General features: G+C 43.9%; 1 protein-coding gene across 2 annotated transcripts in view; it reads left to right on the top strand.

The window, feature by feature from the left end:
- LOC149308767 (ubiquitin carboxyl-terminal hydrolase 12-like) overlaps nt 1–16,676 on the top strand; it is a 40,118-nt gene extending 23,442 nt beyond the window's left edge. The window contains exons 1-9 of one of the 2 annotated variants that reach the window (XM_089536429.1): nt 561–695; nt 6,752–6,832; nt 8,815–9,028; nt 9,920–10,146; nt 10,796–10,872; nt 11,675–11,758; nt 12,440–12,637; nt 13,088–13,166; nt 13,821–16,676. In XM_089536429.1, the coding sequence (XP_089392555.1) occupies nt 648–695; nt 6,752–6,832; nt 8,815–9,028; nt 9,920–10,146; nt 10,796–10,872; nt 11,675–11,758; nt 12,440–12,637; nt 13,088–13,166; nt 13,821–13,922 (1,110 nt within the window). In that variant the 5' untranslated portion in view covers nt 561–647 and the 3' untranslated portion in view covers nt 13,923–16,676. Of the gene's footprint in view, nt 1–560; nt 696–6,751; nt 6,833–8,814; nt 9,029–9,919; nt 10,147–10,795; nt 10,873–11,674; nt 11,759–12,439; nt 12,638–13,087; nt 13,167–13,820 lie in introns of those variants that run through there. The other variant, XM_089536428.1, reaches the window with a different exon arrangement.
- Nucleotides 16,677–17,061: the final 385 nt, after the last annotated feature.

The following is a 17,061-nucleotide window of genomic DNA, read 5'->3' as shown; positions in this document are numbered from 1 at the left end:
CCTGGCCCTTTCCCCGTCTCCTCCTCCTGCTGCTGCTGCTGCTAAGAAGCCAAGGGCTCCCCAAGGCTTGCCTCATGACCCCTGAGGCCCTCAAGAGCCCCTGGAGCTGGAGCCAGGCAGCCCAGCCCGAAGGATTGGAACTCGGGACTTTCTGCAGAACCACTTCGGGGGGGAGGGCTTCCTTTGGGGATAGGCGCAGGGCAAGGGACTTTGAACACACAGACATAGACCCACACGACAGAATATGTGCAAATATCTATATAAACACATTAATTATACTGTATAGGGAGATGTGTGCACACGTATATTATACACACATTATATGTATATATGTGTACACAGAGAGAGATAGAGGTGTGACTTCCTATGGAGACCCAGAGTCCGAGAGGGGAAGGGCTTCGTGGCGCCGGAACCTTCCTCTTTGGTTCCGGGGAGGAGCCCGGGGCCTTTAGAGCGACGCACTCACTCACAGCCCCTTTGGCCCCGCCCCCGGGGCGCTGTGGGCGTGGCTCCACCTGCCGGGAGGGAGGGGCCTGGAGGGTGGGGCCAGAGGAGGAGGGGCAGGCCAAGATGGCGCCGGCCGAGCGGAGAGCGAGAAGGAGGCGGAGGAGGAGAGCGGCCCCGGTCTCCGGCTCTTGCAGGAGCGGATGGAAATACTGATGACCGTCCGGAGACTCGCTTCCATCTGTACCATGGTCAGCACCCAGGAAGGAAGGAGGCACAAGGGAAGGGAAGGGAAGGAAGGAGGGAGGGAGGGTAGTAGGGAAGAAGGAGACCCTTCTGCCCTCAGGAGGCTGCAGACCCCAACCCACCCCCTGGGAGCCTCTTCCTTCCTCGCCACAGACCCCCACTATAGACACACACACACACATTTGTACATTATAAACACACACATGACTTATATATGCACACACATATGTAGAGACACACATACGAGATATATATATATATATAGAGAGAGAGAGAGAGACATACATAGCATATATCGTAGACACACAGACATATATATATATATATATATATATATATATATATAAAATACACACACAAACATATATATTTGGGGACCCTCTCTTCTCCTTCCTTGACTCAAATGGGGATTATTTTTTGGGAATGGAGGGCTAAAATGGGAATAATGGGGTTGTAAAATGGAGCCCCCCATCCCCCCCAAATATCTGTCTGTCAAGACTTTTAAAGCACTTTTCAGTGGGGTGCATCTACTCTGTAGAAATAACCCACTTCAACACCGCTTTAAGGGCCCTAGGAGTCTTGGGATTGGGGTGCATCTGTTGTTGTTGTTGTTGTTCTGTCCCTTAAAGTCCTTTCCAACTTATTGCGCCCTTATCGTGATGTATTAAGGTTTGTTTGGAAGGGGCTTGCCATGGCCTTCATCCTGAGGCTGAGAGAGTGTGACTTCGAGGATCATAGACTCATAGAATAATAGTTGGAAGAGACTGCAAGGGCCATCCAGTCCAACTCTTGTTGTGGTGGTTGTTGTGGTTGTCGTGATGTGCCTTCAAGTCATGACCAACTTATGGTGACCCTATCATGGCAAGCTTCTTCAAAGGAGGTTTGCCATTGCCTTTCCCCTGAGGCTGAGAGAGTGTGACTTCGAAGACTCTTGTTGTTGTTCTGTGCCTTCAAGCCGTTTCCAACTTATGTCGACCCAAAGGTGACTCCGTCATGGGCTTTCCTTGGCAGCATTTGGTCAGAGAGAGTTTGCCGTTGCTTTCAAAGACTGTTGTTATTGTTGTTGTTGTTCTGTGCCTTCAAGTCATGACCAACATATGGTGACTACCCTATTGTGGCAAGTTTCTTCAGAGGAGGTTTGCCATTGCCTTCCCTTGAGGCTGAGAGAGTGTGACTTACCCAAGGTCTCTCAATGGTTTCATGGCTGAGCAAGTATTTGAACCTTGGGCTCCAGAGCTGTAGTCCAACATTCAAACCAGGCATATAGGAGACATAAATGAATGTGCAAATACAGGGAGACAAATTCTTAAGTGAGATGATATTCACTAATATAGGGCCTGTACAGACCGGCCAAAATAAAGCTGCTTTGGGTCACTTTGGAGGTGTGCTGTTTAAATGATGCATGCGTCCTAAGAGTCCGATGCCACGCCAAAGCCACACTCTGGTCCTTAGGACTGGACCAGCAAGGCTACCTCTGAAGGACAAAGATGACTTGCCTTCTCCCAAAGTCAAGAAGAAAGCGTCAGGTTAATAACATGTCTCCTTTCCAAAACACAAGTTTCATGGAGGAGTATATTCACAGAGGAGTGTATAACTGGACATAGAAATAAGGACATTTTGCTCTAATAGCCAAAGATATGTATGTAAACCATTTTCTTTTTCTGATTGAAAACAGAGACGTTCCCTCCTGCAAACCCTTGGGAGCTCAACCCTGGATTCCTGCATCTGCTCCGGATTAGTCTCTGGACGGCCAAGTTGTAGTGAGTCTCTGGGCATGAGTCAATGAGAGTAGTTTGGATCCTCCCAAGGAGAGAGAAGGGACTGACCTCTGTGTCCCAGCGTGAGGCTGCTTGGAAGGAGGCAAAGGAAAGGACAGTGACTCACACCAAGACGCAACCATTAAATGTATTAAATTCCTTTTCTCGTCTGGCACTCTGCTGATCCAATGGTACACTTTCTGGTATTATTGGCTTAGGACCAATCCCTGCCTTGAAGTCCTTGGAATAAAAGAAGCAGGACATAACCTTAGAGGTTTTGGCCTATCTGGTCCCAGCAATATTTGTGGGTTTATATGACATGATAAAACAAAACTAACATTTTTGTCATGATGCGCCAAAGAGCTCAGTGTAGCCTCTCCCTTATTTCAAAAGCTGGTTTGTTTCAGGTCGCTGTCCTATGCTTTATCTTGCAGTTGGACTGTGACTCTGGAGACCAGGGTTCAAATCCTCATCGAGCCACAAAACCCACTGGGTGACCTTGGGCAAGTGCCACTCTCTCAGCCTCAGACGAAGGCAGGGACAAACCCACCCTGACAAAACGTGCAAAGAACCCCCTCTAGTTGGGTCTCCATAGGTTGGAAATGACTTGAAGGCACGCAGTCCCAACAATGGGCATCTGCTGGGCTTTGGTCCCAGGGCCCCGTATGGATACCAAAACCCATGGATGCTCAAGTCCTATTATATACAATGGCATTGTAAAATGTCCCTTCTGTAAAATGACAAGGTTTGCTTTTGGGAATTTTAAAACAATATTTTTCAAGCTGTGGGTGGTATAATCCCTGGACCCAGAACTCCAAGGATATGGAGGCTGACTGTACTTGTATTACAGGAAAAAGCAAAAAGCCTATCCGCTTGTTCTGTACAATGAATAATGATACGCTGCCTTATGATTGTGTTTTCCTTGCTTACCTTTTTAACTAAGTCAAACAGCCTCAAACATAGCCCTTTCTCTCCAGGGAATTGCTGTATTCCCTTGATATGTTTGTTTCCTTTGTTCTGCATCTTTCCTCCTTTTAAAAGATCAAAACAGCATCAAACTCTCTCTGGCTTTTTTTGATCCTCCAGAAATTCTCAGGTTTATAGACAATGGCTCTGAAAGTGCCTTTCGTTCCCTTTGGGATGTAATTTGCATCATGGCCCTGGAGATTTGAACTTACTTGAAGTGTCAAGATGCTCTCTAACCATCTCCTTACATCTTCTGGGCTGCAACTCCCTCCTTGTGTAAATTGTTCTACTTACCCGCTTTGCTGGGGATGTAAATCTTCATCAGTGTCCCATTCTCAAGGGCAAGGATGAATAATTTAACCGTTTTCCTCACTGCTGTGAGAAAGTTGCCAAAAACTGTGCCGTTTCCAAGGACCGTTCGCAGTTTGTGATGCATTTTGTCCTGGTTTTTATGTGTAGAAGACAACATGCTTTCTGCAGAATTCTTGCTTTCTCTGCAGAAAAGAGCATTTATTGCAGAAGATGTTATTTCAAACCCAGGTCTCCAGAGTCTTTCAAACCACTATGACATGCTGGCTTCCTATAAGATTGGAATGGGTCCGTTATTATAAGGGATGTCCTCGATTTGAGGGTTGGAAAGATTTTCCTTTCAAACAGAAGATGCCAAAAACCCTGTATAAAGACACACATGCCTTTTAATGTTGTAAGCCGCCCTGAGTCCCAGCCTTGAGAGAAAGGTGGGATATAATAATAATAATAATAATAATAATAATAATGTGTGCATCATGTAATTTACCAATACAGACACTATGTTATTCCTATGCAAAACACGTGGCTGGTTCTTGCAGCAAAACACATCGAACTGAAGTCAGTACTTTCATTTGATATTTAGGCAGCACACAAATGTTGTGAATAGCACCTTCCTGATTGTCAGCCTTGCCTTTCATGAATTTATGACAATCCCTTATTATTGATTTGAGAACCCAACAATGCTACTCACAAGAATATTGAAAGAATCCAAAGACACAGCCATGTTAGTCTGGAAAATCAGTATGCAAGGAAATCCTGTGGCACCTTAAGACTTGAGCCTGCTTCTTAGATCTTCAAAAAACAGATTTGCAATAGTCGGATAAATTTCTCTGCCTGGTCTCTTTAAACATAAGGCTTGTGCAGCCTTGCACTAGAACACAAAACAGCCGAATCTTTATAGGAAGGCTTTATAGCTCGTAAATCATTCCTTAACTTTGGGTACTAAATCAGTCCTTAACTTTGCCCATGAATGGATCCCGTCCCAGACTGTTGCAACAAGCAATTCCTCTGCGAAGGGTGGAGAGTACAGGAGGTTCTCCCGCAAATCAAGTAAAAAGGTAGGCTTTAAATAAAGAAAGGTGGTTTTATCACATCTTAAAGTAATGGGGGATGAGTGAGAGAGTAAGAGGGAGAAGGAGAAGAACCTAGACCTGTTTTAAATCTGGCCCTTCAGGCTTTTAAGAACAGTAGGATGAGTCACTTGGCTGTGATAAGACTCCTGGGAAGCTCATTCGTGGGTAGGCTTTATATAGATGCTTTCCCAAAAAACGATCCATATGTAGCATTAAACTCAAATCTCATCCTTGGGAGCAGTAACACACCTGTCAAATAAACCAATATTGTGTATTTCTCTGTGGCTGACTGTCGGTTTTCTTGACAGCTTTTGCTGGCTTGGTCTGGTCTGTCTTTGAAGTGCTTTTCATGGTGTTGTTATGGACACAGATGTCCAGAATCCAGTATGGCTGTCTATATATGGAGTGCTTGGACATGGTCTAGTGTTAGCATGTGCGTGTTTTGTTGCAGCTTCTCTGCACTGATAGGTTGAAGATTGTTGTTGTGTATCTTCAAGCTGTTTCTGATTTAGGTGACCCTAAGGCAACCCTATCATGGAGTCTTCTGGGGCTGAGAGTGGGGGTTTCTATGGCTGAGCAGGGAATCGAACCCTGGTCTCCACTGCGTGACGCTGGCTCTTCGAGGTAGCCTTCTCCTCACTAAGGGCTAGCAAATCCTGCCCACCCTTGCATTCTGGGTTGTGTTGCAGCCTTGCTCCAGGTCCATCCAAACCGTGTGGAACCATGCAAAGGCTGTGCCTGTTGGCTCCTCATTCCCAGCAGTTCCGCCTTTATTGATGTCCTCCTTAACCAAGAGACCTTGCAGATCATTATGATTTGTGATGACTTTAATCCTTCAGGGACTTTCAGAAATACTTAGCTAACCACTTCCCCTCCTTTCTCTTAAGAATCCACAGCGGTTGCCAGTAAAGCTGTTGTCCATTCTTGGTCCTTGCCTCCTGTTTGGTATTGATTTTATGGCATACATTTTGGATGCAGTGTCCTTTTAAAATCAAGAGGAGAGAGAAGGCAGCGACGCATTTTAAGCCCAAGTGGAAATAGCCCTGCTTGTCATTGGCAGGGAACAGTGGCCAAGTTCCGAAATGGCGCCAGCTTGCAGGAATAACAATGGCTTTGTTCAAACACAGCAAAGCTTTCTGTGGGTTTGGATTCAAAACACAACAGTCTGCAAGTATTCTGGTTATATTCAAACAATCCAAATACAGGCCATAAATTGGGAAGAACCAACTTTCTGTTAAGATGAATGTCTGACGTATATAAAATATTTTTACTTTGTTAAATTATAGGGATTGCATTTTATTGTCTTACATGGATTTTATAGTCTTCAGCCCTGAAATCTTTGGCTATAGGACAGAAATGTAGACATGTAAAAAACCTAAACCTGGTGGTTTGGTCTCCATCCCAAGTTTCTGGAAATGAGTAAAGGTCACTGGTAAAGCATGCATCTTGCATGCAGAAACCTGATGGTTCAATTCCTGGCATCCCCAGGAAGGACGGGAAGACTTATGCATGAAATCCCAGAGAGACGCTGCCAGTCATTGTCAAAACTAATGAAAAGTAATGAGTCGGATCAGGGTGGGCAGCTGTGGCCCCCAGGAGTTGTCAACCTACATCAATACTAGCTGGTGAAGCCAGAGGAGAGAGATCATGGGAGTTGTAATCCAAATATGTTTCCCTCCCAGAAGGATGCAGTGAGGTCTGTGGCCAAGTCTCCCTCTTTCAGTCTTAGAGGAAGGCAGTGGCAAAACCACTTCTGAAGCAGTCTTGCCAAGGAAACCCTAGGAGAGGGTCATCATAAGTTGGGGTTGAGTTGAAGGCACTTAACAACACCAAGTTTCCTTTGGCTCAGAGATGATGCAAACTCCTTTTACTATTTATTTATTAAACAAAAACCATTTTTTCACTACTCAGTCCTTTCCCTACCTTTGCTTATCAGCCTTGTTTCTGTCTTGACAGGGCGCCAATGCCTCCGCTTTGGAGAAAGAGATTGGTCCGGAACAGTTTCCCGTAAACGAACATTACTTTGGTTTGGTTAATGTAAGTGGCTTTTTCTGTGTTACCTGGGCATTTGGGTTTCTTATTTCCTTCCTTCAGTCGTGTTAGATTCCAAAATTGAAAGGATTAATTCCTGAGCGTTTTGAATTGGTGGATGGGGAGCTATTCTGTAGAAGGAGGGTTCCAGGCCATGGTGCCCATTGTGCAGTCCACAGCCATCAAATCTAGTGTCACTGTGTATGTGTGTGTTGTGTGCCTTCAAGTTCTTTCTGGTATCACAGTGTCTTCTTGGAAAGTTTCCTGGTTTTCCATTTCCTGCCATTGAGGCTGAGAGACTGTTACTTGCCCAAAGTCAGCCAGGGGATTTTCGTGGCTGAGCTGGGATTCAAACTCTGGTCTCCAGAGTCATAGTCCATCATTCAAACCGCTACACCGTGTTGGCTCCTCTAGTGTCATTAAGCTGGTGTAACTTGTGCTACACTTCCAAGGGGAGTAGGAGTATGGCTTTTGTTAAAGGCTTTTGTTTCAGAGAAGTGAGATGACCTGGTGATATAAATTCCCTTCAGAAATGATTTAGCCACATCAGATAGGAGGTGAGGGAGGGAGAAATATGAAAGAAGATTATGCGGCTTCAATCAATTATTACTATTGAAAATTGAATTGGATAATTTAATAGGAAAGCACAGCAAACTAGGGCCCACAGCTATCTTTTGCCAATAGAATTTCACTTTTTAGTGGTCTGAGAATCATAGAGTCTGGGTTGCATCTCTTCTCTATGCCATTGCATCCCATCTGCCTATCTTCTTCCTCTCTGAATCCAGAGGGCCTTTGAATAAGACAGATGCAAAACAGCTGCTTCTAGCAATCTCTGGCACCTTGCCGATATGTCCTTGTAAACAGAAAATATGAAATGAATGTCTCACTCGCCTGTCATCTCCCCTTCAGACATTTATCTCTGTTGAAAGCCAGCAACTGGAAATTGGATTTCTTCCACCGTTCTGACCCAGAAGGAAAGCCTACTTTTGTTGGGTCCCTTGGAGCACTGAGTTTGATATTTTGCTTGGGGAGTATAGCCGTTGCCCTCCTCACCAGCCTATTACATGTCACTCTTAACCCGAAGCAAGAGCGTTCCAGTTGGACTCCTCTAGAGTGACATTCATCAGGATACTAGTCTGTTCTCCCAAATAACTTGCTTTGTCAGTTTATGAAACAAACACAGGATTTGAGTGTCTGCCCAGTCAAAGCTTTTTTTGTTAAAGGGGATGAAGGAAAGATGAAGTTATCTCCATGCTACCTTTGCTCAGCTGTGCCCGAATCTATAGCTCCAGAACTCCTATGCATGCTGTTCCCACGTGTCCTTGAATGTTACCTATTTTTCCTACCATCTGCTTGAAATATACACACACACACACACCTTCATCTTTTGCCCACATGTTTTCACTTGTCTGGTAAATGGTTTTGGCTCAGAAACTTCTGAAGCTTGATCTTGGCAACGCACAAATGGAATAATGATTTTATGTAATGTGTTGCTGTATAATTAAATGTTTTCCTTTTTTTGATTTTATATAGCCTCTGAAGAAGGCCTTAAGCAAATACATATGCTGAAACAGGTCGGCCTTTTGTAGTAATAAAAGAACCATCTTTTGAGCATCTTGTTTCTTCTGCGGATTCTGTTGTGGGCTCCCCAGTTTATGCTTCTTTCATGTGCTGATGGTGACTGTTTATTCTGCTCCTCGGAATGATAGTAATCTGTCAGTTAGAACCATTTGGGGAAAGGGCAGAGTAAATGGGGCAGGATGGGAGGAAACTATGGTTTCTTTCACCCCATTCCACGCTGCCATTTTGCCACCTGCGAATGGAGCAGCCCTTTTAAGCCGACTTAATTTTGTTTCATCAGGCCATGCATTCTGTTCAGCTTCTGTAACGCTCTGTCTTTTCCTCCCCTTCCTCTTGTAGCCCATTTCTGTTTTTTTAATTTTGTTTAGCAGGCATCATGTAATCCTCTCCTCTCTTCTTTTCATCAGTTCGGCAATACCTGCTACTGCAACTCGGTCCTCCAGGCGCTTTACTTTTGCCGCCCATTCCGGGAAAAGGTTTTGGCCTACAAGGTCCAGCCTCGCAAGAAGGAAAGCCTTCTGACGTGCCTCTCAGACCTCTTCAACAGCATCGCCACGCAAAAGAAGAAGGTGGGGGTCATCCCCCCAAAAAAGTTTATTTCCCGGTTGAGGAAAGAAAACGGTAACTAAGCCCCTTGATCCTCCTTGGCTACTTTGGCGTTGTGAATACTTAGGGATCATTCCAGATATCACTTCTGCAGGCTGGGAGCTGCTTCATCATATCCTCCTTCCAGGACTTTCCAACCATGGCCATAGATTTGAAGATCTATGGACAGAGGAAGCTGCCTTTTGCTAGTTCAGACCAAAGGTCAATTGATGGGCAATGCATAGAGCCACATCTGGCTCTCATTTTTTCGGTTCCCAGTGCTCATCACTGCCTCCACTGAGTGCTTTGTTGGAGGAAAAGAATACCCTCCATATCTGGGTCCCCGGAAGTCCCAAGTAAGAGAAGCATTATTAATATAAACTGATGAATGGCTAAGATTCTCATTGGGAGCCATATGTGTCTCACGTAGCTATACCTCTGTAACTACTTAGCCAAATGCTAGCTAACCCAAATCCGATTTATAAGCTGTGCAGCCACACACCCCCAACATGGTAATTTCTGAGTTGTCAGAGAACAAGGAAATGGGTTTTCTCCCATAGGCACTAAAATGACTTGGGTGAGTCTGGGGACAGAACTCATAGATTGGGAAGGGCACAAAAGCAGGTCAGTTTTTAATAATGGTACTGATAGGGGTTGGGGGAATTGATTTGGCCCTCCACAGGATGTTGGATGATCATCTTCCTCCTTTGTCCCTCCATTTCTGGGTTTTTGCTTTAATCTAGTGATGCTTCTTTTCCTTGGGGCTGCTAGTAGCCCATATCTTCTCATAGTTCGCCCCACTGTGGACCCAGGCTACCATACCCATCCCTCTCCCACCAGCATCCTGGGAGCAAGACAGAATTTAGTACAACGCTTAAGTCTTAATGTCCCCGTTCTCTTGTTTCTCTTGCTTCCCTTCATTACCAGAACTGTTTGACAATTACATGCAGCAGGATGCGCACGAATTCCTCAACTACCTGCTGAACACCATTGCTGACCTGCTGCAAGAGGAGAAGAAACAGGAGAAGCAGAATGGCAAGCTCCAGAATGGAAGTGTCGAGAGCGACGAAGGGGAGAAGAACGACCTCACGTGGGTTCACGAAATCTTCCAGGGGACCCTGACCAATGAAACCCGGTGTCTTAACTGTGAAGCTGTATGTTTGTTTGTTACCTTGTGGGTTCTTTTAAGTTCCTCTAAGCTCTTGCCTCTCTGCGCTTCTTTCCAAAGACTCTTGCCTGTTCTTGCATTGTTACTGCACTGTCACTTCCACTTATTGTAACTAGATGAAAATGTGAGCTGCTGTCTAAAAAATGTGTGTGTTACTATCCAGTCATGGGGGTGTGTGTGTGGATAAGGAAGTAGAGGGGAGGGTTTTAACCCTTTCTCCTGTCTGGATTGTGCCCCCCATGCCCTTTATTTGCACTAGAACCAATTCTTCTGTGCCAGTGGGGCTGCTAGTTTGGTCCCACATCTGTTCCCTGGTGTATACCTCTTATTGCCAGGAGGTTTTCTGAATGGTCGATGCATCCAGACTTGCATCTGTCCTTCATTTTGCTGAGGGGCTTAATAAGGAAGTCCCATGCTCAAACCACTAAGTCACACTGGCTCTCAACTACTGGTTATTGATCCCCAAACGGCAAAGCTCTCTTGGATAATTCTGACACTAACTGTATGACCACTGTGTATTTTGGAGTTTCAGTTTTGTTGAACGGTCAGTACACATCCCCCTGTGTTATTCCAAATACGTTTGATTCTTTTTTTAAAATGCCTTCTCTGCTTTATTCTTATTCTTTTTCCTTAAGGTTAGCAGCAAAGATGAGGACTTTCTGGACCTATCGGTTGACGTGGAACAAAACACATCAATAACACACTGTTTGAGGTAATTAAAATACAATAGGGTTGACAAGATAGAGCTGAATGGTTTAGTAGATAGAATCTGTGTTTTACACAGAACCTTTAAATCAGGATTGGGCAACTTGTGGCCCTCCAGATGTTGTTGGGACTCCAGTTCTTATATGTCATCTTTCACTAGTGGCTAAGAGAGGAGCCCCTTAGGTGCAGTAATTAAGGTTTTGAGAAACTAGTGTGCTGCAGTGGTTTGAGTGTTGGACAAGATCTGTGAGAAACCAGGGTTCGAATCCTCGCTCAAGCGTGTAAACGCACTGGGTGACCTGGTGCAAGAACATTCGCACAGCAGCCCAGAAAAAAGGCAGTGGCAAACCCCCTCTGAAGAAATCTTGCCAGGAAAACCTTTAGGTAGAGTCATGCCAACTTTTGGGGGGGCAGATAGCAGATAGCGGAGGGTTTCAGGAACCCTGTGGGGTGACTGTGGACAAGGCACTCCCTCTCAGCCTTAGAGATCTTGCCAAGAAAATCCTAGGATAGAATCGCCACATGTGTTGGGAGTCAGCCTGAAGGTCCATAACAATAACAACGCTGTTAAGATCATGGTGGCGTTAGCACAGGAAATTAGCTACATGGGCCAGACTGGTTGAGGAGTTGCAATCCAACACTTTGGGAGCAAGGAACGGGTAGGAAAATGCTCCCCTAGGGAACTTGAATTTAGTACAGCATCCACCAAGAGAACATGTGGACAAATACAAGAAGGTTTTGACCTGTGATGAAAAGCCTGACGGTTCAGACTCCTCAATTATTATTGGTATCTATTTCTTTTTTTTCAGGGGGTTCAGTAACACTGAGACTCTGTGCAGTGAATACAAATACTACTGTGAGCAATGCCGCAGTAAGCAGGAAGCACAAAAGAGGTGAGGCTGAGGTTTTTTATTTACAGAAATGAATACAATTTGGGGATAATGGTGGTGGTGATGATTACTGGACTAACTCTCCAAGAATCCCACAGCCATCATGATGTGTTGGGGAAAGTATTGAAAGAAAGAAAGAAAGAAAGAAAGAAAGAAAGAAAGAAAGAATCAAATACTTACCAGTTCTGATTATTTTAAAATCTTACTTTAGTCTTCCTCTAAGGAGTTGAAGGTGGTGGACATGGTTCTTTGGCAACCAGTTCTGCCACACACTTCAACCTCACAATAATCTCATGAGGTAGGTCAGAGTGTAAGAAAGTGATTGGTCCTGAGATCATTTATGAGCTTTGGAGCAAAACAAAAATTTGAACCTGAATCTATTTTTCCTATTGCCAAGGGTCATTTTTCCTTGGAGGTAATTTTTTACAACAGCGGTAGGTAACTATTAGAGCTGGGGGCCACATTAGCGCTACACAGGTCCTACAAATCCATGGCTTTGTTTCAGCCTCATTTAGTATTAAAAGATTATTCATTTGTTTGCAAGAACCCGCTGACCGTTGTCTTGTTAGGTGCTTTAAGCACTCCAAGATAAGAATGATTTTGTAACATGGCTGTTGTGTTTGTTCTCTCTTCCTCCCTCTCCTAATCCCTTTGCCTTATTTCATCTTGATTTTGGGGGATCAGGATGCGCGTGAAAAAGTTGCCCATGATTCTTGCTCTCCACTTGAAAAGATTCAAATATATGGACCAGTTACATCGATATACCAAACTCTCCTATCGGGTTGTCTTTCCATTGGAGCTTCGACTCTTCAACACATCAGGGGATGCCACAAACCCAGACAGAATGTACGATCTCGTGGCTGTTGTGGTACATTGTGGCAGGTGAGCATTGAGAGAGTATGTTGATGCACCTTCTGTTTATTTTTGTGTTCCCATCGAGAGCCGACAGTCAGATCGAACTAAATCCACTTTTCCCCATTTGGTTGGTGTTACTAAGCCACTTACATTCTTCTCCCCATTTTGGCTTCTTGGGGGCTGAGCAGATGGGCCAGGATAGCCTAGCCCTGGTGGTCCCCTGGGTCGGTCCCTGAGTTGGCGGAGGGATGAGTGGGTATTTACATACTTGTCCCCACACCAACCTATGACCACCTACCTGCACATGCTCCTTACCTTGCTGTGCCATCCCTCGTACTCAGAACCCTCCATCACCACATCTGACACAGAAATGGGGTGCCTGGCTTCACCCCCATGGCCAGGTGCCTCATTTCCGTGTCAGAAAGAGATAAAGCTTCAACATCTGCCACCTATGTAACCTCTGTCCTTTGTCTCCAGTGGTCCAAACCGTGGGCATTATATCACCATTGTGAAGAGCCATGGGTTTTGGTTGCTGTTTGACGATGACATTGTAGAGGTAGGTCTTTGTTTCACACCTAGTTTTTCTTTCTTTAAAACAAAAAAATACCTGGCATAGGCTTTTGAGAGGTTTTTAAAGGAAGGCCTGTTAAGGGGACGATGTGCTTGTTTGACTATAGCATTTGTCAAAAATTACCTTTTGACATTTTAATTGTATGTTTCATGCCGTGTTTAGTGATGTTAACAGTTTGATGTTGTTCTTTTGTATGTTTTAACTATGTTGTATTTGTTTTAATTTGTAAGCTGCCTGGAGACCCGGTTTTGGGGGAAAGGCGGGTTATAAATAAAGACAACACCAACGGTGATAATGCTAGATGGTGGTGACAATGATGATAAGTATGCTTTTTTTAAGTCACTCTAAAAATGTAATTTTATGCAAGCGGTAGCAGCAAAATTCCATTTGTCTCTTCACCATATTTTCCTTCCCAAAAGCTCCTGTTTTGGGTCATTATGTGTAGCGTAGTGGTTTGAGTGTTGAATGAGGACTCTGGGGGACCGGAGTTTGAATGGGTTTTCATGGGTGAGTAGGAATGCAAACCTTGGTCTCCATGTGTCCCAGTCTGAGGTTCAATCTACTATTCCACACTTGCTCAGATGAAATAAGCAGTAAGGCTTTTTTCCCTGCTAATTAATTCCTTGCCTTAAATTGCAGAAAATCGATGCTCAAGCAATTGAAGAATTTTATGGGCTAACATCAGACATTTCCAAAAACTCAGAATCTGGATATATCCTCTTTTACCAGTCAAGAGACTAAGATGGGACATTTTCAAACAACTTCCATGCATACAAAAGAAGGGATCAAGTCTGTACCCAGACTGGACAGCTTAGTGCTTGTAAAATCAAATTCTCCTCATTGCTTTAGGACCACAGGAGATCAGCAGGAAACTAGCTGGGCCATTTCCTTCCAAGAGGAGGCCTGACTGCCATTAACAAGGATGCAATGCGCTCTGAATTTCTTTCTGGGCTCTTTATACACGCTAACTTCCAAAAGCTGTCTTACCTCTCTGCTTGAAGCCGGGCTTCTTAATTGCTCAAGAACCAAGGAAGAGGCAGCATTGTAGAACTTCTACACAACGCAATGAAAGCCCCAGGCTTTCCTTTGGTTTCTGATTATTGTCATTTTTCAGTGTTCTAGCAGAATGATTTAAAACATTCCCCGTCGGTCTTAGGACACGAATGGGAGAAGTTGCTGATTGGTTTGGATGGCTCGGGACATCTGGCTTGGTACTGGGCCAAGTTGTACGCTTTGTAATTTTGCATGTGGAGAAAAGAGAAATGGCCAGAATTCTGCACAGGTTATTTAGTGATGTATGTATAACTAAGGATGTATCGACACTGTAGAAATAATGTCGTTTGATACCACATTAAGTGCTGTAGTGCCATCCTATGCAGCTTTGCCTTCTCATCCAAAGAGTGCAGGTGCCTCACAAAACGACAAATCCCAGGATTCTGTAGCCATGGCAGTTAAAGTAGTATCAAACTGCATTATCTCTACAGATGTAGATGCACCTTAAGTATCACCTCTCAGCCTGAGCCTCTGAAACCTCCTTTCCTGGGCATCAGCTGCACCAAGAGAGAGAGGTCTGTTCTGTTGGCGATCAATGTGTGGATGGATGACGTTTTCACTGCCCTTCTGCCAGTGAGTGAGCTTGTGACATAGAAGTGTGTCAAGGGTCTGATTCTGGTTAGTGCAGACTCACTTGCTGTTGGAAGTGGGGTGGAAATGTCAGCTACTCGCACCCCGATTGCCACCAGAGCAGACCTCTCTTTTCCCTTCTCTGGGTGCAACTGATGCCTAGTAAAATAGGCTTGAGGAGAGGGCCATTAAAATGGTGGCGATAGTGCCATGATCATGACTACGTAGGGATCATGAAGAGGGAGCATTCATGGATGTGTAACTCCAGGTTATACGTTACGTCCAAAAGTGTGATACAGAACTCCCACCAATAAGTATGTTTTTCTACAGCATTCTGAATTTCCTCAAAGGCGTCTTCTCCCCCCCCCTCACTGTCTCTGTCTCTTCCTCCCAAATAGCCTTGATAGTCATTTTGTACACTTTATCATCTATTATTACTTCTTTTGAGGGCTCTTAGTTTTTGGAAAGAGGATTGACTTAGAACCATGACTCTGCAAGAGATCACAGAAGGAGAGGAGAGCCTTAGGAGTCATGTTCAGCCTCAAAGCGGAAGTTGCTGTATTTCTGGAGCTGTTATATAAGCCAAAAGTGCCCTCTACTGAAACAGGATCTGTTTCTAGTGTTCATTTCGTTGCATATTAAAATCCGGCACGCACATGCACTCACACAGTTTTAGGAACAGATCTCCCTGCTATAAAATGCACATGAAGCAAAATGAACTTGAAGCAAAATAGATTAGGAGGGTTAATGGATGTGAACGTTTCCTCCCCCCTGCTCTTGGAAACAAAGGGGAGCGAAAGAGAAACCTTTTATGTTGAGACGTACAGATGCTTTTGGAACCTGTTAAACTGCTTCCCCATAGAATTGCTGCCTATTTTCTATGTCCCCCCAGAGCAAAATAGGGTTGTCTTGTGAAAGACTACATAGAGTCTACTTACCAGTATTATATACTGTAACAGCAAGGGATTAATAGAAAATCTATGCGCAATGGAGAAGGCTGCACAGGTATTGTTTCACTTCCTCAAAAATGGTTTTTAGTTGTGTCACAGCTATCTCCATCTGTTGGGTAAGGAAGAGCAGGAGCAACTTGGAAGTAATGAGACATAGGAATGGAAATGGAAACCTGGTTTTCCATGCGATGATAACACTAACTCTGTCTCAGCTTTATCCAAAGCTGACTCATCTAATCTGCAATGGCAACCACCAAAAAATCTATTAAATGCAATTCCTTAACTTGTGCTCTCTTTCTTACCAAGACATTGAACTTGTCCTCCTATTCTTTGCCTTTCTACAGCAGTGATGGCATCACCTTGCTATTGTCCTCTATAGCCTTCATTAATAATCCAGTCTATATTTTTAAAAATCCTAGCGTTTCCAAAACTGGGTTGAAGTTAGCATTTCACAACTCGACGACTTCAGGAAGAAAACTGCTTTTCTTCCCCAGTTAAAAGATAATGTCTAATATGCAAAAGTAATTGCTTCTTCAGGGGTTGTCACACCTAATAAAATAACCATTGAGAACAGATAGAAGACAGTACATTGTGAGTGAATTTTCCCTCTTTGATAGAAAGAAAGCCACTTTAACCTGTTATCAGCCATCTTGTAGTCTTGGGTGACTTGCAAAAGAAAGGCAGCAAAAGTAACACAGGAGAACACTAAGCTTGTATTTTGTATATTTGGTGATAATGTTTTTACAAATAGAATACCTGACTTGAGGAAGAGAGAAACTATTGAAAGATATATGCTATAGATTAAAAGTGCACTTTTGCTACAGATTTATAAGGGAATAAAATTGGAAGTGAGTAGTATGGCATTACTTCTGTATAATAAATGACTCCCCAGATGTCTCCAATAAAGGTCAAGTATGGTGAAACGGCTCAAATGTTTGCGTGTGCAAGTGCGTTTTAACACAATGTCAGTTTGGATTAGCTTGGAGAAGAGAAGAATGAAGGCAGATGTGATCGCTATCTTTAAATATCTGAACAGGTGTCATATATGTAAGATGCCAGCTTGTTTTTGGCTGCTCCAGGCACTGGAATATAAGGCAATGGATTTGAATCACAAGATGGGAGATTCCACCTAAACATTCGGAAGCACTTTTCTTTTTTACAGTAAGACATATTCAGCATGGGAAAAATGGATTCTCCATCTTTGGAAGTCTTTAATGGGCATCTCAGCAGTGGAATTAAAAACTAAATCTTCAGCAAGAAAATATGAATGCCACGCAGTTAAAAATACCACAGTAAATTACTGGTTG

The sequence above is a fragment of the Sceloporus occidentalis genome, unplaced genomic scaffold (genome assembly GCF_023333645.1).
Source record: "Sceloporus occidentalis isolate IW3139 unplaced genomic scaffold, rSceOcc1.0.p SCAF_8, whole genome shotgun sequence".
Classification (NCBI taxonomy): Eukaryota; Metazoa; Chordata; class Lepidosauria; order Squamata; family Phrynosomatidae; genus Sceloporus; species Sceloporus occidentalis.
This window is presented reverse-complemented; position numbering and strand designations above follow the sequence as displayed.